Below are 25,287 nucleotides of genomic sequence, written 5' to 3' on the forward strand. Positions count from 1 at the left end.
TTTCAGTCTACAATCTACTTTGAGGTAACTTTATGTATGGTGACAGCTGGCGGTCCAGATTCATTCTTTCCATGTGGTGCCCCTATACCATTCGTTGAAAAGACCCTTCTTTCCCCGTTGGATGGTCCTGGCACCCTTGTTGAAAATCTGCCGAGTTGATTTCTGGGGAGCTCGCTTCTAGGCGCTGTACCTGCAGCCTCTGCAGCTGCTGTCAGCAGGCCCCTTGCTGCTGACTTAGGCTTAGCTGCCCCTCCTTCCCGAGAGCAGCCAGGAAGCCGTGTGCGAGGACACACACTGAGGAGCGCAGCCGCCTTGTCACTCTGTCACTTGGAGCTGCCTCTCCAGCTCTCAGCACAGTCGCGCTCGTCTGGCTGCCCTTGCAGCCCTTGCAGACTGTGCGGGCTCCGGCCGTGAGCTTCTCGGGCCAGGGCCTCTAACATCGGCCGCTTTGGTGTGGCTGTTCTCTCCTTCAGAAGGGGGGCAACCGCGTGTGGGGGGCCCGGGCTGTGATCCCTCGTGCGGGCTTGGGACCTTTGTCCCGGGTGGTGGGCAAGTGTGAACACGTGTGACTACCAGACAGGTCACGGAGAAAGAAGCATTATGGAGAAGGTTCATTATGGACCTTTCCAAGGAACTCCCGTTAATTTTGCTGGTTGTGATAATGGCATTGTGTTCTATTAAGAAAACGTCCGTACTGTTTAGTAACGCATCCTGAAGTATATATGGGTGAAGTGACAGGTCTGGAATCTGCTTTAAAGTAGCCCGGGCAGATAAATCAGTGTGGATCGATGGATAGCGGAGGCTCACGAAGCAGGATCTGACCCTGACTGTGGGTGACAGGCCCGTGCAGAGTCACAGGCCGTCCTTCCTCCTCCTGAGATGCTTGGACGTGTTCTCGTTAGGAAGAGAGTTTAAGGCTCTTGAGGTGGGGCTTCCCGAGGGCATCATCTCTGCAGGGAGTCAGCGGTCAGGGGGAGTGAACGCACAGCTCCTCCTCTGGTCCGTTCTCTCTCGAGTCTGCGGGCGGCACCGTGGTGGCCCCAAACAGCGTTTCTTCAGATGGTTTATGTGTCTCCTTTGCCCTTCTCTCTCCTTTCTTGCCCAGACCTTGTACAATGTGAGAGCGGAGATATCGCCCCCTCCGGGGACAGAGCTCTGTAAGACAGGCTCTCTCTGCTCCTTGGAGGTGTCCATCACGCGGCTCTCGGACCTCTCGGAGGTGGACAAGGATGAGGCGCTGACAGAATGTGATGAGTGTTTCTCAACGAAGCTTATGTATGAAGGTGGGTCTCGGGGCTTCTTTCCCTGACCGTTGTGCTCGCCCCTGCCATTCACAAAGCGCAGTGTTCCTCGTCGGAAGAGAGGACATTCTAGACTTGAAAGAGCACGTTTGAATGTTCCAGTGTATGACCTGGTCCTGGGCCCGCAGGATGTTGAGCTTGGTTACTGTGGAGTCCTTCTCCTAACAGGCATTCGAACAGCCGTGGGGCTCAGGGCTGAGCCCACAGCGGTGCCTAGAGCTGCCCTGTCCTCTCTACCCGTGAGTCAGGCCCACCCCCGAAGCAGAGCCCAGACCCCCTGGCTTAGCAGGCCAGGCGTCCTGTAGTCATGCTCCTGCGCTTTCCCTGCAGCCCCTTTCACCCCCTTTCCCCTCACCCCGCCACCCGACCCCGACCCTGACATGCCCGGGCCCTCCTCCCTCCCCAGTCTCTGCCAGACAGCCCTTTGCAGCCCCCCTCCTCCTGGGCCCGGGCTTCTTCAGCAGTGGTTCTCAGGTTTTGGTGTCAGGCCATCAATGCTCTGAAAGTAATTAAGGAGGCAAATATTTATTTACTTACTTTAAAATAATAGGGAAGCCATTACCTGATAATACTCTTGAAAAATAACTATTTTCCAGATCAGTAAATAGAGCGAGAAGAATGGCGTTTTGCAGCCTTTCAAATCTCTTTAATGTCTGGCTCATGGCAGGCACTGAGTTTTCCTGTCTGCTGCATTCCATCTGGTGATGTCCTGTACTGGTTAGGGTAGATGAAGAAACTCCAGTCTCGCACAGATTTGTAATTGGTAAAGGGAGCGCTCTCTTAACGGCCTTCAGATGACTGTGGATGTTCTCTGATACGCCACCAAAACTCGACAAGCGGTCGTTTTTGACAGGCTGGTTACAACGTGGAATCTGAAATCACATGAGTGAGCGTTTCGTGCTGTTTCATTCAGTCCTTTCATCTGCCTTGCATTCCGGAAGGATCTTTCACCCGGGCACATTTTGTAGCCCCATGCCTCCGTCATTTGCGAAACACGGTTCCTGAATCGTGCAGCCCCTTTTCGTTGTTCAGGGCCACAAACTCGTGCTGGTCTCAGGCTCACTCTGGGCCCATCACGGGAGTCTTGGAGTGCCGGGACCCTGCCAAGCTCACAGTGGCAAAGGCACGTTTTCCAAAATGCTAACTTTTGATCAGAGTTTCGAACTGTATCACGGGCAACTTCTTTGAAGTGCCAGGCTCGTGCCATTCATTTTTAAGCAGGCGTCTGCCGGATGCCTGAGGCTGACGAGCTCGCTGGTGAGGCCCCAGCGAGCTCAGTGGCCTGGCGGCCTGTGCTGTGCCCCGGCCCGATTCCCATGTCACGGGAAGCAGGGTGACGGATGCACGGACCTCTCTCTACTATTCTGCAAGTTCTTGTGAGTCTCTAAGCATCTCAGAATTAAAGTTAAAAAAAGAGATGTGTACGAAAGGGTTGAATTAATAAAATTAAATTGATTTTGACTGCTTCATGAGGGCATCCTTAACTAAAGCTTGCGGTCTTTTCCTGCAAGTCTGTGGTGGCGAAGAACACAGTGCCTTGACTCTGAGTGCACATGGGGCCCCGGCTCACACTCAGGCCCTCGCGTTCCCACCAGAGGGCGTGTCAACACCGAGGAAGGCAGGAATGTGCCCTCACGGGCGCCCTGCGGACCAGCTCGGAGAACCCCTGCTCCGGTGCCCCTCCCCGATGCTGCTGTGGCTTCTGCCCGTCCTCGAAGGCCCCCGGCCCCCCCGTGGGAAGGTCGCCCTCTGCCACCCCTTCTTTGCTCATGGAGCGTCTAGTCACGCGCTCCTGGGCTCTGGCTTTGTGCCCGTGGCAGGGATGCTCTGACCTCTGTGCACGGTCATCTGCTGCTCGAGGACAAGCGGCACCTGTCCTACTTAACTCCTGAATGACTGCTCAGTTAGGTGTCTGGATCGCACCGAGTGACGTCCCGGTTGTGGTTTCCGTTAGTGTTCGTAAGAGCACCTGCCGTATAGTAAGCCCCTCCGAGGTACTCGTAGAGGGGCTAAGTGCTTTACCTGCATCTTTTCTTCCCATCCCGTCAGAGGCTTCTTTGGGTGGCAGAGATGGGGTCAGACCCACCCCCAGAGGAGCCAGCTCCCTGCCCCGCCCCCATTCTGCAGCCGGAGCGACCCTGCTCTTGAAGCATCACACGGCGCTTTCAAGGGGATTTGAATGCAGAATTGAATCACTGCTCATTTATTAACTTGAGGAGGAAAAAGTGAATTTTCCCTGTGCACCCAGCCTGTATCTTCCTTATTAAATCAGATGTGTTTTACTTTGAGGTGCAGTTACAAGGCATCGAGATACAAAGTATACACTCCGGTTCTGGACTTCCCGTCGTGGAGTGTGAGACTGTTGATGTTTCTTATTTTGGTGTGAACGCTGAAGGTCCTTTTCTGGGGTGAAAACGGTGCTTTCCCTCTTTGTCTCAGTTGTCGACAACAGCAGCAATTGGGCGGTGTGCGGGAAGAGCTCCGGGGTCATCTCCATGCCTGTGGCTGCTCGGGCCACTCACAGAGTCCACATGGAGGTGATGCCCCTCTTTGCGGGTTACCTGCCCCTCCCCGACGTCAGGCTGTTTAAATACCTGCCCCATCACTCGGCGCACTCGTCGCAACTGGATGCCGGTAAGGACTCCGCAGTGAAGGCACCGTCCGTGTGGGAGGGCCCGCTCCGTGCGGAGCGGCCACAGACTAGAGCATGGGGACAGGCTTGCTGCTTAACAGCCTGTGTCCAGGGCCAAAGACTAGTCAGGGTCACACGTCTTGGGCCCGGGACCCAGGCGCTAGATTCTCTTCAAAGGCGAGGCCGCCTTTGACGTCCTTGTGCCCTGAAGGGCGACTCGGGAGGCTGGCGGCCCCCCGGGTGGGGGAGGTCGGCGCGGGGCGGCCTCCATCTCACTTCCTGTGCGCTTTGCAGATAGCTGGATAGAAAACGATAGCCTCTCGGTGGACAAGCACGTGGACGACCAGGTGGACAGCGGCAGCGTCCAGAGCAGGGGCAGCGTGCGCTCGGTGGCCAGCAGCGACCACAAGGGCCTGCCCATGCCCCGGCTCCGGGCGCTGCCCCCCGGCCAGGCCTTCAACGCCAGCGCGGGCACGCAGGTCCTGGTCGTCCCCAGCCAAGATGACCATGTTCTCGAGGTCAGCGTCACGTGACCACGCCCAGGGCTCACACCGTCCCCAGCCCGGCGCGCGCGCGTGCGTGCCCGCGCTTGAAGGGATCCTGGCTCGCTTGTGACTCTCTCGCTCTAACCAGACTTGTGGTGATTCCGCCTGGCCGTGGACGCATCAGAGAATTTCAGTGTGCAGCTGGTCAGCTGAGTTGCGTCGTTATTTGTGTGCTGTCTGGGGTGTAAGATGCCTGTTGTTTTCTCATCTCCCCGTCCCTGTGCTGCTGTCCTCCCGTGTTGGCCCAGAGCCCCGCTTTCCCCTCACCCTCTGCTCAGGAAAGAGCTAGGTCCTAGTGCTGTCGCCTGAGCAGCCCGTCATCCGCCGGTTCTCTGTGGGAGCCTGGGGGTCCTTCAGGTAGACTCACAGCAGGTCTGGCAGGCTTCTTAGTGACACTTGTGTGCCTTTCTGGTCGCACGGCTGCCCGATTTCTGGACCAGGCGGATTTGTATGTCTCCTAAGGGGTAAAACACAGTCCTTTACCCCAGATCATCTAGTTGTGCTTTTCTAGAATAACACCCTTTCTGGGCAGGGGGATGGCACTGGGGGGGTGGGTGGGGAAAGAACAAAACCCCTTGTGTGCCTTGGGATGTCAAACTGGGCGGACCTGGAGCATCCATCAGCTGGAACCATTTTAAAGGTACTTTTCAGACTAGACCAGGGCACGAGAAAGAACTCGGTATTGAAATAATTTGGAAATAAATGTTTCTGGAACCCTTTCTCCCTTCTCCCCCGATGTGGATTAGGTATTACATGCACATGGAATTAAATATATATTTATTTTAATTGTCATTGTGTCTGTGGGGGTTAGTATGTTGTTTTTCTCTCACCTTTAAACTTAGTCTTTACATGTAACTGTAACTGTATAATGAATATTTTTCTTTTGCACCTTAAGTCTCAGAAATTAAGAGGTTCCATTTAAATGACGATTAGAGGGGTCTTCTCAGTGTGTTTCTAGTCTGGTTGTAGGAAGGACGAAAGTCTTGGACTGTTATTCTCTGCTGTCCACTACATTGCAGTCATACCATGCAAATGGATTAATTTGCTCTAGGTTGTAAATTTAATTGTACATATGGTCGATTTATTATTTTTAAAAGTACAAACTAACTGATGTAATGTTTAAGTTGCACCAAAAATCAAGGACAAAATAAACGTGTGTTTGTTTTTATTGGTGTGAAAGTCACAGCTTGTAAATAAGTGTTGTATGTATTAAACCTTTTCCAGCTCTCCAAAGCGATGTATTTTTGTACATAAGAAATAGAGAACTCTTAATTCACTGGGAAAGTGTGGTTGGAATTGAACTTGACCAGATTAATGCGAGTGTAGCCGGTCCAGCAGAGAGTGGGGCCTCATGAATAACCTCAAACGTGTGAGCGGTAGGGAAGAGGGAACCTTCTGCAGCAGCTGCCACTGTCCTGGCATGCCACTTGCTGGAGGTGTGGGCCAAGAAGGCACAGCGCAAAGTGAATATAGAGCAGAGCAGGTGCTTTCTGTGTGCGGTCTTAGCCCGCTTAACAAATAAAGGTGGTGATCCCCGCCCCGCCCCCCATAGTTTTCATTTGTAGAAATTGGAGAAGTGTACAAAGAAGATAAATGTATGTTTAATTAAACTTTTCAGAAATTTACCTTTCTTATGTGCAGTTTAAAACTAATAAACTAGGCAAATTAGAAGTTCAGAATCTAATGATAGTTTAGGGCTTCTAATGTAAGTTTGTTTTATTGTAAAAATTGATGATTGCCCTACAGATCCACCAAGCCTTTTGAATAAAGAGATCTTTGAGATTTGATTCTGTCAGAAAAGCCTCTCATCCACGTGGTGAGCCTCGGAGCCCAGGGAAGGCGTCCTTGCTTCGTGTGTAATGTAGCGTTCGTTCCCTCTCACCTTCTGTGGGGGAATGTGAGTCAGTGCTTCCCTGATTTTTGGTGGACTTTTGTGCTGGGTTCTGATCCCAGGATGAAATTCTCTAACTACTCACATTTTTAGAGGAGAAAAAAATGGAGGGGAAATCCAAAATGTTTATGGTAGTTTCTTATGTCTGGAAATTGAATGAAGTCAAATTTATTGCAGGTTTGTTTTTTACCCCCTAATTACCCAAAAGATCTTTCGCAATCTAAGTTACTTGGGTGCCTCTGTTGTTGTTGTTGTTTTTAACACAAATGAAGAATGTCACCTAAAACTTGGTCTTTTTTTTTTTTTTTAACTGAAAGGCTGTAATTGGATTTTTGTTTTGTTTAAAATAAGGCTTATGTGTTTGAGACAAGCTAAGCTGGCTTTGTTGGTAAAGGTGTAGCAGCTGTTAAACAATTGTGATGCCAGGTACTGAATGTGCATCTAAGAAGCAGAATATGCAGCCATTTTACAAATATCTGTGGAAGATGTAAATACTAGCAAATGAAAAAGAAAATAAGTTATAATTTTGGTGAATTTCATAGGGTCTCCTATGATTGGAAAAATTATAACTCTTCTGATTGTAATGTGGAAATTGTATTTAATCTGAAAATGACTTCTACCTACAGTTCCATTGTCAGCCCAGCCTGTAGTGGGTCGGGTTCCCATATTCGTCTTAGTTGATGGGGCTGGGTATCCCATAAAGGGTTGGTGGAGAAAAGACACACAGGCTTCTAGTCAATTTTTCTTTAGTGTTTAAAATAAAATTGAGTTATAAAATGCAATTAAACACTCCAGGTGTGTACATAAAAAGAAAACTTATACAACTTTTTATAAAAGAACAAACTAGGCTGATCAAAGTGTTTTATTGTCAACTGTGATCTTTAAAAGAAATCTATGTGATTTTAAAATTTGAGTTTTCATGAAAATGCCCCTTTCTCTAAATGTATTCATCCTGTGCGTCAGGCTGTAAGACCCAAAAGCATTGTTGACATGGTTTGCTGGGATTCTGTGGCTGGAAAAGGTGACAAGTTGGTGACTTTGATACTGCAGGTATTAACTCCATTTTCATGGTTTACTATGAAAGTCATTTTTCACATTATTCTGTAATATATTGTTAGACTAAAGCCATTGTATTAAGACTGTTTAAAATGTAAGCATTATAATTCTGAAAATACACATTTTAAGAAGAAACTTGCTGCTGTGAACTTCATTCTTTTGCTGTGGAATGTGAAAATTGAGTGTCTAAAGTTAAAGAACTTTCTTGTTTTCTTTCCCTAATCCTTGTTCTTGACTCTAAGCATAGATTATTTACTTTTGGGGGAGCATTAGGGATTTTTTCACAACTTACTACCCAATAGCTCACTAGAAGTAAGACATTTCAGTGTTCAGAGTTCTCGAGTTTTTTGTAGACCTATTTGCCAGCCTGAAGTTTGACAAGGTAAAACTGCCTCTGTCATGTTTGGTAGCATCGCTAATACAATTTCTTTGCTTCGGAAAAGGTTTTCAGTTTATTCAGTCTCGTTGTTTTGGTCCCCACTTCATAATCGAGAGCTTTCAAACGAATAAGCGTGGGGTTGGACCTTCTCACCCTCCTTGGTGCCTGAATGGCTCGTCAGGGCCCGGCCCAAGCCCGTGAAGATCCAAGCCTGGACTGCGGTGGGCGGTGCGGGCGGGCAGGAACCCACGCCTCGGGGGCGGGGCCGGCGGGCTGGGGCTCCGCCTCGGAGGCGGGGCCACGCCTCGGGGGCGAGGCCGGCCGGCTGGGGCCCAGCCTCCGGCGGCGCAGCTCTTCCGGGCCCCGTGGGGGCGCTGTGGTGCGTTGGTGCGGGACCGCTCTCCTGCCCCGGAAGTGCTTACTGCGGGCCGGGAGGCGGGGCGCAGAGGCTGCAAGCAACACACGTGTGGCGGCTGCGATGAAGTTCGCGTACCGGGTGAGTGCGGGCCGGGGGTGGTGTGGGGTCCTTAGCCCGGGGTTCCGGTGGGGTCGCTGCTCGACACTGCTCCTTCGGGGCCAGGGAGCCGGGCCTGGTTGGGCTGGGTCCGGAAGCACCGGTCGGCCCCTCACCGTGCAGCCTGAGGCAGGCCGCGCGAGGGGCCGCGGCGCCCTGGTCTGGGACCGAGCGGCGGGCGTGGGCGGGAGGAGCAGGAGCGCTGCGGGAGGGTCTGGCTGAGCTCCGAGAGGGCAGCGAGAACCAGCCCGGACGGAAGTCCTGCTTCCCGGAGCCCGCAGCGCGCGACGTGGGGAGGACGCGGGGACAGGCGCCGAGCCCACTGGACCGCTCCTGCATCTTCTCCACGTCTCGGGACCCTTGGCACAGCGGGCCACCCGCGGGTTTGGAGCTCTGGGCGTTTGCGCGGCCCCGTCCGCTGCTGCCACTCGCCTGAAGGCTGTTCCTCCTCCGGGCCGCCGCCTCCGGCCTTTCCCCCTCCGTCGTGTCCCAGCTCCCTACAGGCTTGCTCTGGCCCTGGCCACAGCGCAGCCCTCCAGCAGCTCCACCCCACACCCACGCTGCCCCCACCCAGCCTGGTCTTCTGTGACCCGAACCTCCCGCTGACCAGCTCCTCTCGGGCCTGATTTCATCCACGCTCTCCATTCCTTGGGTCATCTCCCCAGTTCCGACACCACTGCCTTCTGTGTGGAAGGGCACCAAAGGCTCACCGATTCCCTGCATCTCCTCTGGCTCCCAGGGTCGCTTAGCGTGACCTTCGAAAAAGGGGAGCGATCATGGTTCACCTCTGCTTAGAACATTGGCTGACCGGGCTCTCCTCGTGGCCTCCTTGGGGTTCCCAGGGCCCTGCCCGCCTGCAGCTCCAGATGCTCCTTGTCATCTGGGTTCCAGCTCAGGTGGCCCCTCTGAGGGTCCTTCCCTGACCACCCTCGGAAGTTCCTCTCCCTCTCCTGCCCACGGGGTTGGCTGTCTGGGCAGCACGGCGCCCTTGCAATCACAGCTCTGTCTCCATCGCCCACCTGCCCGACGTGGAGCCTGAGGGCGGCTGATGGTTGAATGAATGATTGAATGGATGGGCTGCAGCAGGTTGCCCTGTTCAGGAAGCCTTGAACCCGGGATGCGCCTGGGACGCTGTTCCGTTGTCACAGCTGTTCTCTTCCTGCAACGTGGGTCCTGTCCTCCACCCGGCAGACACCCTGTCTGGATGCTCTTACTGTGCCCCTTACCCCCCAGCGGGAGCTCAGGGCCCCTGGGGACTGGGCTCACTTCCTCCTCTCTCTTGCTCCGGGCCTGGCCTTGTAGGTGCCCAGGAAGTGTCCCGGGGGGTGGGGGGTGGCTAGCGGGACCCCAGGAATGATCAGGGAGGCTGCGGGGGTCTCTGCGCCATCTCTTTGACCGGAGGCCTCGCTTAGCCCTTTCCCGGAGTTGTATTTTCTTTGTGTTAAGACAGCTTTGTTTTCTTTTCAGTTTTCAAATTTGCTGGGGACAGTCTATCGGTGTGGAAACTTAAATTTTACGCGTGATGGAAATTCAGTTATCAGTCCCGTGGGAAACAGAGTCACTGTGTTTGACCTAAAAAAGTAAGTTCACTAAAATGACGTTAACAGCTGTGATCATTGTAGTTGGCGGGTAAAAACACAGTGTTTTCCTCACCTCTCTTTAATAGCGCACCTGTTACTATTAAACAGGCGCTGGAGACAGAGCCCCCTGATGGGGGCTGCGGGATTTACATAGTGCAGACGGGTCAGCGGCGGGACTGGCAGTAGGGACCCTGGTTTCTTCCTTCTAGTCTCTCAGCTGAACCCCACGTAGTGAGGTTGCTGACGTTCCCTTCAGGGTAGTAGCTGCGTGTCCCTTGGCTGAAACGTTTGGGAGGGGATGCCTGGGGCGTGGGAGCCACCCTGGACTGCCGTCCTGCCGGCGTGCTGGCCGGGACCAGCTCTGTGTGCTCAGGTTCACTCTGTCTCCTGCTGAGCGAGCACGTGGCTCCATTTCTGTCTTCTCCGGGGGAGGCTGTCACCCCTTGGCAGACATGCGTGGCCTGGGCGAGACCCTCCTGTTGCAGAGGCTGCCTGGGTCTCTGCAGGCCTCCGTTTCCGAGTCTGTGAGATGGGGCCATAGCACTTGCCTTGCTTGCGAGTTGTTTCCTGAAGTGCAGGGCGCACCCAGGGCCAGCTGCTGGCGGGGTCATCACTGGTGTCAGTAGTGACGGGGCTATCTAGAGGAATGGCCACGTGGTGGCACTGTATAATAAAGAACAAAATTAGAATGTAATCCGGTGGTTGTTTATTTTTACTTAGCTTTCCATTTTCCTGTGTTTTTGCATTTCCGCGAAAAGCTTTACCGGGCACGCTGTCCCTGAGCTCTCCCTTCCGTCGGACAGCCGGCTTGTTTCTGGTTTCCTGACTGTATGTTTCCAGGGTTCTCTCAGGATGAGGTCCTGGAAGCAAAATTGACACGTTTGAAACCCACTTTTAAGGTTTTGACACGCTTAGCGAAATTTTCTCGAGGACGTTGTCTTATTTCTTCTCCCTCTTGAGGGACGGGCGGTTGAGGAGTCCAGGGCTCTGGCAGACCTGGAGGGGCGTGGAGACAGGTGCAGGGTGGGTGCTGCTGGTCCGGGCTGGCCCGGTCCCGCAGCCCCGCCTGATGACACGAGAGCTGCAGCTCAGCTCTGGTTTTTTGTCTCCCAGCAACAAGTCTGACACTCTGCCTCTGGCCACTCGGTACAACATCAAGTGTGTGGGGCTGTCCCCGGACGGCCGCCTCGCCATCATTGTCGATGAAGGTAACCGCCCTGGGCCGAGAGGTGGCGACGGCGTATGGGGTGGTGACTGCAGGGCGGGCGGGGCGGGCGTCCAGCTGACCCGAGGCTGACACTAAGACCCCTGGGGGTCCAGGCCCGCATGGTCCCCTCGGCTGCTTCCGTGTCTGGGGCCCCGGCGGGCCTTGGGCGGGCATGCGGGGTGTCCTCCCTGGCCGTGTGCCGCCGGCACCGCGTGGCTGGGCCTCACGACCTGATGCCTGCGTGCGACGTGCGGGGCCTCGCTCTGCTCTCCCTTTTCCCGCAGGGGGCGACGCGCTGCTCGCCAGCCTGGTCTGCAGGGCCGTGCTGCACCGCTTCCACTTCAAGGGCGCTGTGCACAGCGTCTCCTTCTCCCCCGATGGCAGGTACGCACCTGCGGGCGGGGTGGGAGCTGTCGAGCTGCAGGCTCCCTCACGCCTGGTGGGCTCGGACATCACCGCGGCGGCCACAGACAGTCCCTGAGCCCGTGCCCCTCTGGGTCCCCCCTGGATCCGGGCTGCGCAGGCCCCTCCTCTCCTCCCCTGGGGCTGGTGTTCACACCTCGAGTGGGAGGTTCTGCCGGTTCCTGTCCAAAGCCGTCTCCGGAAGCTGTGCCCCCAGACAGCGGGCTCATGAAGGAGCCCTGGTGCTGAGCGGCCTTGACCCCCGCTGGGAGGAGGGCGTGGCGAGTCCCGGGCCTGCTCTGGGCTGCAGGGCCGGGGGACGGGGGACGGGGGCTGTTCCCGGCTGCTCACGCCCAGGCTGGCCAGCTGTGCCGTGGAAGGGGCGGCTACAGCAGTCAGCGGTGAGCCCCGCCCCACGTCCACCCTCAGACACCCCGGAGAAGGCGTCCTGGGCGGGGGCCGCACCCGGTTCCTGTCACAGGGCCTGTGTCTTGCGTTCGGTTCCACCCGGGGCTGTCTGAGCTTGGCCTGGCCTTGGTGACCACCCTCTGGGCCGGCGGGAGAACCTGAGGGGCCTCTGCTCCGGGGCAGAGGTGTGGCAGGGCCCGGGGTCTGTCCACTTCTTCCCTGACTCTGTCCACCCGGAGAAGGGGGGACTCGGGGCCCGTGAGAGGCAGGGTTAGGGCCCCAGGTTTGCCGCCTGTAGGGCTGGCCTCGGAGCAGGAGAGCGGTCCTCTCCAGAGCTCTGAGCTGGGCTCGGGGCCCTCACTGGCGCTGGATGTTGATGGCACCCGTTTCTGTGGCAGGAAATTTGTTGTCACCAAAGGCAACCTTGCTCAGATGTACCACGCCCCTGGGAGGAAGCGGGAATTCAATGCGTTTGTTTTGGACAAAACCTACTTCGGGCCGTACGATGAGACCACGTGCATTGACTGGACAGACGACTCCCGGTGAGTCCTGGTCGGGATGGGGCTGGGCATAGGAGGGGCCCGAGGGGAACTGTAAACAGCACGTTGTTGGGGAACCCGGGGTGACTTGTCACATCCCCGTCTTGTTTTCAAATGGTCTCTCACGAGCCTCGTGTGGCACAGGGCACAGGCCTGGCTCCTGGGTCTGAGTCAGGTCTGTCTGGCCCTTGTCACCGGAAACCAGAGCAGAGCGCGGCCCTGGATGAGGACCGCGATAAGCCAGCGTGCGGTGGCCCAGCTTCCGGGGCAGCTGTGGGCAGGAGGAGAGCTGGCGGGCGTCGCTCAGCCTGGCTGCCGGGCCAGTGCTCTGGCCCAGCTGTCCCTGAGAGGGGCTGGCCGTGTCTCCGCTGCCCTGGGTTCTGTGCGCCGGGAGGGGGAGGGGAGGCTGGTGGTGGCTGCCACTTCATACACCAGGAGGGCTGTTCTCACGTGGTTGGCCGCAGTGCGTGGCACGCAGCCCCCAGGCGCGCAGTGCGTCCGCGGGAGACGTGGGTGGGCTCCTCGGGGGTGGGTCTGTGGGGAGGACCGGGCGCCCCATAGTCAAGCCTTCCTGCCCTTCCGCGGGTCCTGGGATCGAGGGTGGGTCAGGGAGGCATGAAGAGCAGGGTCCCCAGGCAGCCCCCCACGGGCTCAGCGGTCGGTTCTCAGGCTCCCCTGGGCTGCCCCACCCCGAGAGACTGCTTTGCTCGGAGGGACAGTGACGCACGTGCAGTGAGGCTCCTGGTCCCGGGAGAAGCACAGGTGGATGCAGCAGACCAGGGCTGTCCCCGCCTGGAGCCTCGGGCGTCTCCCCTGTGCCCGGGGACCCCACGGGGAGGCTGTCACCTGCAAGCCCGAGGCTGAGCTGTGACCCCCCGTCCCCCAGGTGCTTTGCGGTCGGGAGCAAAGACATGTCCACATGGGTGTTTGGGGCCGAGCGGTGGGACAACCTCATCTACTACGCGCTGGGGGGACACAAGGACGCCATCGTGGGCTGCTTCTTCGAGTCCAGCAGCCTGGACGTACGTCCCCGGTCACAGCCTCGAGCGGGCGCTGGGCCCTCCCCTGGGGCTGCTCTCGGTTCCCTGGGGAGGCTGGGGCCGCGGTAGCCGGGGCAGGCTTGGGAGGTGTCTGTGCAGCCTGGGCCGCCGTGGGCTGGGGGTCAGGGTGACCCCGGCTCTCGCGTCTCCCTCCGCAGCTGTACACGCTCAGCCAGGACGGCGCCCTGTGCGTGTGGCAGTGTGACACCCCCCCTGAGGGCCTGAGGCTGAAAGCCCCCGCGGGCTGGAAGGCGGACCTGCTGCAGAGGGAGGACGGGGACGAGGACGAGGACGAGGACGAGGATGGGGCGGAGAGGGAGACCGCCGTCCACGGGAAGGCCGTGCCGGCTGCTGAGGGGCAGCGGGGGAAAGCGAAGTACTCGCGGGTGGCCAAGTAGGTCTCCCGCCTGCACGGGTGGGCCTGCGCCCTCTGGGGCCGCGTTGTGATTCCTGCCCCGGGGCCCCAGGCGGGGGTGGGCGGGTGAGGAGTCGGGGGTACCTGGGGAAGTGCGGTCCCAGGCAGACCAAGGGTCAGGAGCTGGGCGCGCAGAGCTGCGAGTGTGAGGACGAGGTAGGTCATCCTTAGGATGAGGGGCAGCGCTGTCAGGCCACCCTCCGCATGCCCTGCGGGTCGGGGTGGGGCTGTGAGACCGCCGAGCTCTCCGGTCCTCTTCCCACAGTTCTTGTGTCCCTGCCTGCTTAGGTACTTCTTCAATAAAGAAGGAGATTTCAACCATCTGACGGCTGCAGCATATCACAAGAAGGTCCACCTCTTGGTCACTGGTTTTGCTTCTGGAATCTTCCACCTTCACGAGCTCCCAGAGTTCAACCTCATCCACTCCCTGAGGTCAGCGACTCTGCTCCGCGTGGTCACGCGTGCGTGCGTGCATATGTGTGTGTGAGCGTGCGCGCGTTCGCAGTCCGCCGGCGGACGGTGGGGGAGGTAGGTGGAAGCCGTGCTGTGCCCGTCTGGACCGAGGGCCGTGGAGTGGCCAGGAGGCCCGGCCAGCCGCACGGATGGCTTCCCAGGACACTTGCGCCTTCCTCTGTCCTGGATTAGAGAGATTGGGGATGCTGCTGCCCTGCCCCCATCTCAGACGTGCAGTCCCCTCGGCCCCATCCAACCCCCAGTCAGAGGGAGCTTTGGTTCCACGTGTAGATCACGTTGTTTTTATTTCCTGTTCTCATTTTTCTTCTCCTGCATCTTTGGAACGTTGAGAAAACTAAAAGTACTGGTTTCCCGAAGTCACGCAGCTTCGAGGTTTTGAACGCGGGGCAAGAAAACTCTGGGTTTTCTGATGTGCTCAGTGCAGTGAATCGTCTATGTCTAGTTAACGGGTGGGGAGGAAGTGGGTGCTGCTAGCGGGGAGGCCTGGCCCTGTCCTCACTCGCACGGCCACCCCGGGGAAGGGATGGGGGCCCTTGCTGTGCTGACCGAGCCCCGCGTTTCTCCGCAGTGTCTCGGATCAGAGGGTCTCGTCCATCGCCATCAACGGCTCTGGGGACTGGATCGCCTTCGGGTGCTCAGGTTGGTACCTGGGTTTGCGAGGACAGGAGCGGGACTCTTCCTCCGGGAAGCCTGCCGCCATCCCGCCCCCCGCAAGGTGCCGCGCCAGGCCAGCAGCCAGGTGGCTCACCACGAAGGAGCAGCCGCTGGAACTTCCCGCACAAAGGCCCCTCTGAGTCCCGAGTCCCGTCGCCGCCTGAATTCTGGCCTCCCTCGGCAGCGCCTGGCCTGTCGCCTTGGCCTCTGGCGGGTGACGCGGGAGCTTGGCGTCTCCGTGCTGGGGCCCTCGTTCGGGCGGAGGCTGACGGCGCCTGCCCGCGGCCGAGGCGGGCGAGCGGCGTCACGAGCCGTCCCCTGTGCCCCGCAGGCCTGGGCCAGCTGCTGGTGTGGGAGTGGCAGAGCGAGTCCTTCGTGCTCAGGCAGCAGGGCCGCTTCAACAGCGCGGTGTCCCTGGCCTACTCGCCCGACGGGCAGTACATCGCGACCGGCGGGGACGACAGCAAGGTGGGCCGCGGGGCCGGCGAGGGGGAGCCGGAGGGGTCCCGTCCCCATTCTGCTGGCCTGGCTGAGGCGGGGTGCGGCACCGCGGCCAGGCCCTGACTCGGGGTTCAGCCTGGCGCTCCAGAGCCCACCCCGCCCCATCTGGCTTCCTGAGAAGCCGTTTGCAGACTCGCCCGGTCTGAGTGGAGAGGCTTTGGGTGTCTGTTTCCCCCTTTTTGGCTCGGTTTTCTGGGCACGTCTAAGGGGTCTCAGATGTGGGAGGCTGTCCCCGTGGGGTGTCCTGAGCCGTGGCGCTACCCGCCACAGGTCAAGGTGTGGAACACCCTCAGCGGCTTCTGCTTCGTCACTTTCACGGAGCACTCGAGTGGGGTCACCGGCGTGACCTTCACCACCACTGGCTACGTCATCGTGACCTCTTCCATGGACGGGACCGTGCGCGCCTTTGACCTTCACAGGTGACCTTCCTGTGGGGAGGCCTGCCCCGCAGCCTCTCCCCGTGTGCTGGGCTGTGACAGCGAGGCTGAGGGTTCTGGGCTCGTCGGTCAGACACAGGGTGAGGCCCACGAGAGCTCGTGGGCCCCCGGGACCGTCCCGACCGGGCTCTCCTCCCGCAGGTACCGCAACTTCCGCACCTTCACGTCCCCGCGCCCCACCCAGTTCTCCTGTGTGGCCGTGGACTCGAGCGGGGACATCGTCTCTGCTGGGGCCCAGGACTCTTTCGAGATCTTCATCTGGTCCATGCAGACGGGCAGGCTCCTCGACGTAAGGGCCGCAAGTCCAGGAGCTGCGCTCTTGGCCGGGGGCTGGGGGGTGGGGAGGGGGCCTGGCTGACCCGAGAGGAGCGGGGTTCGGAGTCACATCCCTGCCACGGGCAGCACCGTTTACACGCGTTTCCTGGGCGGGCTCCCCTTCCTGGCCCACACCGCAGCCCAGCGGCCACGGCCTCTGCACCCCGGGGCGGCCCGCTGGGCGTCCCTCGTCCTCAGAGCTCTTTTCTGAACGGCCGTAGGTTTTGTCTGGCCACGAGGGGCCCATCAGTGGTGTGTGTTTTAACCCAATGAAGTCGGTTTTGGCCAGCGCCTCGTGGGACAGGACGGTGCGTCTGTGGGACATGGCGGACAGCTGGAGGACCACAGAGACGCTGGCCCTCACCTCCGTCGGTAAGCAGCGGCCGGGCACCCGGGGGACGGCCCGGTCTGGGGCGCGTGGTTGGAAAAACCCAGGGCTCCGAGCGCCGTGGGCTGTTGGGGTCGGCGGCCTGGTTTTGTCACTTGGCATCGGGCTCCCCCAGGGGAGCAAACCGGGGGCCCTGCTGTAGCAGCTTCCTCGGCCTGAGGCCCTGTCCTGGAGCCCCACCGCCCACGCTCGGGGGCGAAGCGTCCCGGTGCGCAGCCGGCCGGGCCGCAGAGCTGATGGGTCACAGCGAAGACTGCGCTGCCCGTGTCTGGCCCTCACGGAACCCGGTCGTTGGCCCCGGGGCTCGTGGTCTCTGTGGTGCTCTCTGCTTCCTGCCACCCGACCCGGCTCTGATTCAGGCTTTTAGCCACCGGCCCCCTGCGTCTTCTGGGGGCCTCTGTACCACCCCCGCCTCCAGCTAGTCTGTCTCTAGCCAGCCCATGACCTCCACGTGACGCCTCCCGCCCAGAGCCCTCCACTGGGCCGCCCCTGCTCGGTTATGCCTTGTGTGCGTCCTGTGGCCCCCCAGGCCCTCAGGGTGCCGGGATGAGGGCAGCTCAGTGTGGCCCATCGGCCGGAGCCCAGGGTCTGCCTCGGCCCTAATTCCGCACCTCTTCTCAGCTCTGGCCGTGACCTTTCGCCCTGACGGTGCCGAGCTGGCTGTGGCCACGCTGAACTCACAGATCACCTTTTGGGACCCCGAAAACGCGGTGCAGACGGGCTCCATCGAGGGCAGGCACGACCTCAAGACGGGCAGGAAGGAGCTGGACAAGATCACTGCCAAGCACTCGGCCAAGGGGAAGTGAGCGCTCGGTGGGGCTGTCCCGGAGCCCAGGAGCTCCTCAGCGGGGGCCCCTCCCAGGGGAGCAGGGTGTTGGCGGGGTCCGTGTGGATGAACAGCTTCTGCACCCTCCCACCCCGAGGACCAGAATCCGTGGGCCCGTTTTCAGTTCTTTCGGGTGCACCCCTGCTCGTGTCATTGCCGGGCCCCCTGGTGACTCTGTTTCACCTTTTGAGGACCCCCCCCGGCCGCCGCCGCCGAGCGTGCACAGTTTACACCCCCCAGGGCAGGGGCTTCCACTGTCCCCACGTTATTAACAATGCTCCTTCCTGCCTGTTTTTAAAAATCCCAGCTGTTCTGGTGGGTGTGAGCTGGTGCCTCATAGTTTTGGCTTGCATTTCCCTGAGCAACGATGTTCTTGGCATCCTTTCACGTGCCGATGGACCATTTGTGTGTGGGCTTTGGAAAACTTTTCTCCAGAGCGTCTGCCAGTTCTAATGGGCCGTTTGTATTGCTGAGTTGTAAGAGCTCTCTGAGTATTTGAGACATGAGATCCTTATCAGATATACACTTTGCAAGTATCTTTTTCCTCCTGTGGCTCCTCTCCACTTTCTAGGAGGTGTTGTTTGAAGCACGTTTTTAATCGTGACAAAGGCCCACTTGTATGTTTTTTCCTTTGTCACTTGTGCTCTCGGTGTTGTATCTAAGAATCCTCTGCCCAATCCAAGGTCACCGTCTTGAGTCCTGTGAGCCAGCAGGGCAGTGAGCGCCAGGTTTCTGGTCCTGCGGGCCTGAGTAGACGCCCCTTTGAGCGCCGCCGTGAGCGGGGCGGGTGGGCGGGCCCCTCCCCGCGGCCCTTCTGGGAGCCGCCCTGCCTCTCGGAAGCTGCAGCGTTGCCCCTCCTCCAGGGGCCGTGCTGCCCAGAAGGAGCCTGGCGACTGGGCCAAGGTTCTGACACTGGGTTTAGGCCAGAGCCCTGGAGGATGCTGGGGAGGGTGCTGTTTGCCTTCTGGGTGGCAGCTGAGTCCGCGTCCCCTCTGTGCAGGGCCTTCACCACTCTGTGCTACTCTGCGGACGGCGAGAGTATCCTGGCGGGAGGGATGTCCAAGTTTGTGTGCATCTATCACGTCAAGGAGCAGATTCTCAGGAAGAAGTTCGAGATCTCCTGCAACCTCTCTCTGGACGCCATGGAGGTGAGCGAGCGCTGCAAGGCCGCAGAGCAGGGCCCGGGGGCTGCCCGGCCTCGCCCATGGCCCTGCTCACGCCCTGGCTCCACGGGGACCTGGGGGTGGCGGGGCTCTGGACAGGTGCGCCTGCCCGGGTTCACCTGCTCTGGCCCCCCTGCCAGGCGAAGGGCTTCTGCGTGCGGCTGTAAGCCCGGCCCCTCCTGGGTGTTCCGGGGTGGGCTGTCCTCGTCATGTCCCCGGGGACGTGCAGCAGGACGGGCTGTGGCAGGTGGCAGCAGACGCCGCCCCACGTGCGGCTCCCTCGCAGGCTCACGCGTGCCCTTCGCTCGGCTGTCGGGTTAGAGAATCCGCCCACCACGGGGCTGGCCGCGGGAGCCCAGGGGAGGTGCTGCCCTGTCCTGTCTCAGGCTCCTCCGTGTGCCCCGTGGGGTTCCAGGCGGGGCTGGCCGCCCCCCAGCCCGTGTTGGTGGCACAGGAGGGAGCTGGGGCAGACGAGCGAGCGCTCCCTGCACCTCCCGCAGCGAGACGTCCGGGTTTCGCCCTTTAGGAATTTTTGAACCGAAGGAAAATGACAGAGTTTGGCAACCTGGCGCTCATTGACCAAGACGCCATGGAGGAGGGCGGGGTCACGATACCGCTGCCGGGCGTAAAGAAGGGTGAGCAGAGGGTCCTCTTGTGTCCCCCTGGCCAGGGCACGGCAGGCCGCCCTGATCACCGCCTGCTTTTCCTGGGGGATGGCGGGCGGTGTTGCTCTCGTCGGGGCTGCAGCGATTGACGTCCAGGAACTCCGGCGCTGGTGGCCAGGGCGCGGGGTCCCCCCTGCGGGTGGCTGGGCATCTGGCCGGTGCCCAGCCCTGGGCCTTGCGCCTGCCCCCACGTGGGCTTCGGGGCAAGCCCAGTGTCGGGCTGGCAGCCTCCCCGGCCTGAGGGGCTGGAACCACCTGCCTCGCAGCCTGGGCTGGGCAGGGCTTTTCTCCGGAACGGACAAGCCGGCTGCTGGCTAGGCCGGAGCCCAGAGAGCGTCTGCCCTGAGGGCTCGTCCGTGGGGGCCCGCAGCGCCCCTGAAGCAGCACCTGAGGCCCCGGCGCGGGCTGCTGCTCCTGCTGGGTCTGCAGGGCGGCCTCCCTCTGTGGGGCGAGTGGTGAGGGATATGCTGCTGCCCTGAGACGGGTGGTGTGCCTCTGTTCCCAGGTGACGTGAGCTCCCGGCACTTCAAGCCTGAGATCAGGGTGACTTCGCTCCGCTTCTCTCCCACCGGTGCGCCCTGGGCGTCAGGTCACGGATGTGGGAGGGCCGGGCTTGGTCCCGATGGCCTTCCGGGCCTGCGGTGTGCACGGTGGGCCTGTCAGCCCACTCCCGGGGCGAGGGCGGCACGGAGCCTCTGGCCTGCTCTGGGCACCGCCGACCCCCGGGGGGGAGACGTGGCCTTCTTTGTCCCCGCTGGCGGACGGCCGTGGAAGCTGTGGCTTCAGACACGCCCAGCTCCCAAGCGGGGAGGTGGGCACCTGCCCTGAGCGCCCTGCCCGTGTGCCTGTCGGGCCGACCCAGGAGTGTCCGGCGCGGGGGGAGCAGGACGGGGCTGCAGCGGGCCGTCCTCACGCGGCGCTCCTTCCCCCTTGTTGAACTCAGGACCCCGGGGGCGTATTCAGTAGCTGTTCTTCTTCAAGAAATGGGGAAAAGCGGAAATAAACGTTGAGGAAGCCTTTGTTAAGTCCGCTTGATTTCCCAGGGCGCTGCTGGGCGGCCACCACCACCGAGGGGCTCCTTGTCTACTCCCTGGACGCCCGGATGCTCTTCGACCCGTTCGAGCTGGACACCAGCGTCACGCCTGCACAGATCCGGGCGGCGCTGTGCCAGCGGGACTTCACCAGGGCCATCCTCATGGCCTTCCGGCTCAACGAGAGGAAGCTGCTGCAGGAGGCCCTGGAGTCGGTGCCCTGGGACGAGAGTGAGCCCGGGCCAGGGCTGGGGAGGCCCGCGGGGCCGGGGGGGCCCTGCGGCCACACGCGGCAGCCGCTCTCCGCACGTGCAGAGCTGTGAGCGCGTCTCTCCTGACAGGTTCTTTGTGGGCTGAGTGGGACCTTCCTCCTTGTCTTCCAGTTGAGGTCATCAGCTCCTCCCTGCCTGACTTGTACGTGGAGAAGGTGCTGGAATTTTTAGCTTCGTCCTTCGAAGAGTCTCGCCATCTAGAATTCTACCTCATATGGACTCAGAAACTGCTTATGGTCCACGGACAGAAGCTCAAGTCCAGGTACGACCCGCCCACTCCCTTGGCCACCTGTCACTGGGTCAGCTGTCTGTGTGGATGCACAGACCAGGGGAGGCTTTTACAAGCGTACAGCGTGGAGCAGGTCCGGGTGGCCTCGTGGTGGCCGCCCACGCTGAGGGACGTCTCCTTTCCAGAGTGGGGACACTGCTGCCGGCAGTTCAGTTCCTTCAGAAGAGCATCCAGCGCCACTGGGACGACGTCTCCAAACTGTACGTGTCTCGGGAGTGGCTGATGGGCAGGGCGGGGCTTTCACTGTCACCAGCAGGTTCCTGTCGGTTCCACGCCAGGGCCGCTCCCTGTGTTGTCTGATCTGGGGACAGAAGGCCCCAGCGTCGGTCTTACTGATGTGAGTCCCGTGTGCCCTCGGCAGCTGTGACTGGAACCGCTACAATATGCAGTACGCTCTGGCCGTTTCTAAGCAGCGGGGCCTGAAGCGGCCCTCTGAACCACCGGGCAGCGAGGAGGAAGCAGATGCATCTGAGGACGATGACAACAGTCTGCACCTGCTCAGGAGAGGACCTGGGGATGGAGACGGGCCGCTGGCCTAGAGCTGGCCACCTGCAGCCCTGCTGGCTTCGGCCGGGATGTTGGGCAAGGTGGGACCTCCACCGCGGGGGGCAGCCGGGACGCAAGGGCACTGTCGCCAGGACCCGCTCTTCTGCAGGAACCAGACGCGGTCACGGGGTCAGTGCGTGAGCTGACGGGTCCCTGGCAGGCACAGGCTTGGCACCCAGGGCCCAGGAGTGTCTGCCGTCGAAAGCACCTTGTGGAGAGGTAAATGGGCTCACGTGTAGAGACGCAAACTTTGTATGAGTTTTTATGTTTTTAGTATAAAGCTTTGCTAATTTTAGAGATGAAAAAGACGCGTATCTCTACAATGTAGGTATTGAGTCTGACCCCTGAATTTGAAAGGTTTGTAACGTATCCTGGGTGTGATTGTCGTGCTGGGGGATCAGGGCCACCTGCCTGCTGGCACCTCTGTGCCGGGGAACAGGTGAGCAGGGCAGGTGGCTCGCCCTCGTGGCCCAGCCTAGGCTGCCAGCACCATCATCCCTGCACGGGGTCCGGCAGGGAACATCTGCTTGACTCCGACCTTGGAGAGGGGCCTGGGGCTGGGCCTGGACAGGCTTTCCAGGGAGACCCATCAGACCTGCTGGCCAGCTCTGAGAGGAAGACTCCATCCTGCGATGCTCCTCGGGAAGGGTCACTGTGAGGGCAGCCTAGACCACAGCCAGGCCGCTGGTCCCTTGGTAGCTACAGCTTCCAGGGTCAGGACACAGGCCCCAGCCTGCAGGTCACCAGAGGTGCAGCCTCGAGCCACTGGACCATTATTAGGGTGGATGACGGGCAGGTTCTTGCTAGTCTGGTGGGGCTGTGTGCTCTTCTATCTGCTTATGAAACTCGTGCCGTCTTGGGATGGAGTCATTTCCTTTGTAAATAATAGTGATGTCTATCAGAGCCTCTTCTGTTCTTGGGTATTAAGGTAGAAAATAAATACATTGATAGTCGTGTATTTTCAGATGCAAATAACTCATCTGTAAACTATCCCCGTGGTCCTGAAAGAAACTGGGAAGGACCCTGTTTCTCTCCTCCTCCCATCTTCCTGGCAGGGGTTGTCACACACTGAGCTTGGGACACAAACACTGACTCACCTCTCAAAAGCCACTGCAGCAGGGGGTGAAAGGCAGTGTTGGGTCTGTCATCCTAACCCCCAGCTGGGGAAAGGTACACTCAGCCCTGCCAGCCCTCTCCCAGGCTCCCCCACTAATGATTAAAGGAGGACTAAATAACATAACCTTGACCTTCCTCTAGAGGCTACCCTAATACCCACTCCCGAAGCAAAATTCTCGTGTAATTTGACCTCCCCTTGCACCCTCTACCGTTCACTTAACGATGTAGTTAAATGCCTCCCTACAGAGCTCGGACCACCGTTCATCCACAAGCCAGGACACCCTAGCAAGTGGGAGCCACGGAAAACTATAACCTTCCAACTTGTAACTATTCTATGGAGGAGTCCAAAATGAGTCAGCAGAGGAACGGACCAAACCAAAGATGGTCTAGCCTTCCGAGGCTACTCCCAACTTGCCTGGGGGGCCTTAGAACACACTGGCTACCAAGGGCCCATCAAATGGCAAAAATGGGTTCAAGCACACCAGAATAAGAGTTGGTGTAACAGGCCCCCAAACAAAGAGGCCTGCAGCTCACCAGACCCTACAAGCTGGCCCCATTCTCACGTCACTCACGTGCCACTAACTCATCTTTGGCCCCAGCCCGTTGGCCTCTGCAGAAACACACATGGATGACGATGTGGACACCAGGAGGATGTGTTCCTCTGTGGGACCCAGAGAGCCACAACCTAAAGGAAATGTCCCCAGCAAAGCCCACTGGGGTCCCCGGAAAAATAAGATGGAATCCAGGTGATACGGTCCAACCTCTTTTGTGTTTATTCTAGTTTTACTTGCCTGTATGGGGCCGCGTGCAGAGGCTTCCCACCTAACGTGTCAGGTTAGCGTTCCCAGCGCAAAGCGGCTCTGCCTGACAGCCAGACTGGGTGAGCCGTGTGCAGAAGTGCTGCACCTGCCCGACCCACAATGACTCCACCCCTCCCTCTGCCAGAACCCTATAAAGCAGCACCGCCCCCGGGCCTTTCAGGGGAGACCCTGTGCCGTAGAGCCAGCTCCCATCTCTCCATTCTTCAATCAAAGAATAAAGCTTTCCTTTGCTTCTCAACTGAACTTGGTCTCCGTCTACTGGCGCGAGTGACACAGGGCACAAGGGTGCTTACTGGTGCCCGACTCGAGGGTCGGTAACGTGTCCACCCCAGGAGAGCAGACAAAGGAAGGCGGCCTCAGACTTAATAATCACGGGCCCAGGCTGAGCACCAGGATGAGCGGCCCCACGGGGAGGGGGGGTGCCTATCACGAGGCCACCCCACCCTTCAAAATCTACCTGCCTCAGTGGAGGAACTGGCCAAAACGCCTGCCTCTAGTTAGACTGACTAAAGATCACGGTGAGTTCCATAGCCACTGTAGTAACGGATAACAGAACAGCCTTCGGTTACCCCCTGGCAGAACAAGGTGGCGTCTGTGTGGCTGCAACACCTGCTGGTGCATGTGGACGAATACCACATACCACCCAGTGTAAAGGACATAACACCAACAGGCCAGCTGGTGACACAGCATTGGTAATCGTGCCCCGGAGGCATGGAATTCTGTAAAGGGCTTTCTCCCCAGTAAGTTGGCCGTTTACTCCATCCACTGACACTTCCTTTAGTCACAGCGCTACTGATTCTTCTGTTGGGCCTATAATTCTTAACTTTCATGTCAAGTTTGTCTCTCAAAGACTGCAGGCCACCAAATTCTTCCTCTGTCGTGCCAACCCTGAACTGGGGGCATACCAACCCCTCCAACAGTCCAGTCTGAATACCCTAGAATGTGTACAGCTAGACGTCAAACTGTTTCATTCCTCAAGCCCCTGCTGGGCCTTCGCCCTTAGCAGCAGAAAGCGGCTAGAGTGGTGGTCATCCCTCATCCCTCAAGACTGAGGGATGATCCAAAGACAGGCATGGACTGATATCACCTGTGAGTTACAAGGCCCGCGAGGCAGGAACAAAATGACACAGAGAACACCAAGCTCCTGCACAGGACCAGGGAAACAAACTTGCTGACAGCCCCGCCGACTGAGCATGGCGCAGGCACACTGAAGGACTAGAACGAGGGACTACAATAGTGACCTTTAGACGTCACGGGCCAAAACCCCACTGCATGTTACACCCCGCACCGCCAATTTGCACCAGCGACCGGTCAGAGGCTTAACTAGCAGCCCCAGCGCCTGCGCAGGAGAGCTCTTGATACTTACACTGAAACTTACACTTACTTTCCACCAATCATATCCGAGACCCCCTCCCCTTCTTGCTCCCTACTTCCTGATAAATACCCCCTCAGCAGCCCCCGGGGACAGAGCTGAGCTTCGCACCGCACCCCTACGCCTGTTCTTGCCTGGCCCCCCCTGTGATAAACCTCTTTCTCTACAAAGACCTGGCCTCATACCTGGCCTTCCCTCTGCACAACCAGATGGGTTACAAAAGAACCCACGTCAGAAAAAAAAAAAAAAAACCCACGTCAATAGAAACGCGAAGAGCAGCCGGGGGAGGGGCGCCGGGCCGCTGCAGCGGGAGGGCCTCACTCCGGCCCGGACTCAGCGGCCAGGAAAGGGGGGCGCAGATGAGAACTGGACACTTGGGCGCCGGCCACTCGGTGTCGCGGAGTCACGTTGAGGCCTCATGACGACACAAGTTAACTCCAGAGCCCGTATCTCAGCGCAACGCTTCGCAGCAGCCGCGACCCTGCGCGCCTCCCGGCGACGCCGCCGC

At 59.0% G+C, this 25,287-nt stretch overlaps 2 protein-coding genes across 11 annotated transcripts in view; both read left to right on the forward strand.

Moving 5' to 3' along the window:
- The window catches only part of TRAPPC10 (trafficking protein particle complex subunit 10), a 94,228-nt gene extending 86,668 nt beyond the window's left edge, over positions 1 to 7,560 (forward strand). For all 7 annotated transcript variants that reach the window (XM_024120188.3, XM_055086446.1, XM_028492708.2 and 4 more), the window contains 3 exons: positions 1,106 to 1,283; positions 3,741 to 3,935; positions 4,228 to 7,560. In XM_024120188.3, coding sequence (XP_023975956.1) covers positions 1,106 to 1,283; positions 3,741 to 3,935; positions 4,228 to 4,466 — 612 coding nt within the window. In that variant the 3' untranslated portion in view covers positions 4,467 to 7,560. The remainder of the gene's footprint in view (positions 1 to 1,105; positions 1,284 to 3,740; positions 3,936 to 4,227) is intronic.
- Positions 7,561 to 8,240: 680 nt separating this feature from the next.
- Positions 8,241 to 24,803, forward strand: PWP2 (PWP2 small subunit processome component). 4 transcript variants are annotated; one of them, XR_003680839.2, is made up of 22 exons: positions 8,241 to 8,300; positions 9,786 to 9,898; positions 11,012 to 11,106; positions 11,390 to 11,489; positions 12,314 to 12,457; positions 13,341 to 13,476; positions 13,653 to 13,888; positions 14,198 to 14,341; positions 14,952 to 15,022; positions 15,369 to 15,505; positions 15,809 to 15,957; positions 16,117 to 16,264; positions 16,512 to 16,662; positions 17,300 to 17,480; positions 18,505 to 18,652; positions 19,194 to 19,302; positions 19,838 to 19,903; positions 20,376 to 20,594; positions 20,747 to 20,897; positions 21,050 to 21,124; positions 21,286 to 21,689; positions 22,833 to 24,803. XR_003680839.2 is itself a non-coding variant. In XM_024120414.3 (21 exons), exons 1-21 carry the CDS (start codon positions 8,283 to 8,285, stop codon positions 21,461 to 21,463), a joined length of 2,769 nt encoding a protein of 922 aa, XP_023976182.1. In that variant the 5' UTR covers positions 8,241 to 8,282; the 3' UTR covers positions 21,464 to 22,826. The 4 variants fall into 4 exon arrangements, 3 of the variants coding, with proteins under 3 accessions (XP_023976182.1, XP_028348517.1, XP_054942424.1); XM_024120414.3 differs by lacking the exon at positions 22,833 to 24,803 and having other exon boundaries at positions 21,286 to 22,826; XM_028492716.1 differs by lacking the exons at positions 19,838 to 19,903; positions 22,833 to 24,803 and having other exon boundaries at positions 21,286 to 22,826.
- Positions 24,804 to 25,287: the final 484 nt, after the last annotated feature.

Source organism: Physeter macrocephalus, chromosome 8 (assembly GCF_002837175.3).
Source record: "Physeter macrocephalus isolate SW-GA chromosome 8, ASM283717v5, whole genome shotgun sequence".
In the NCBI taxonomy this organism is placed as follows: domain Eukaryota; kingdom Metazoa; phylum Chordata; class Mammalia; order Artiodactyla; family Physeteridae; genus Physeter; species Physeter macrocephalus.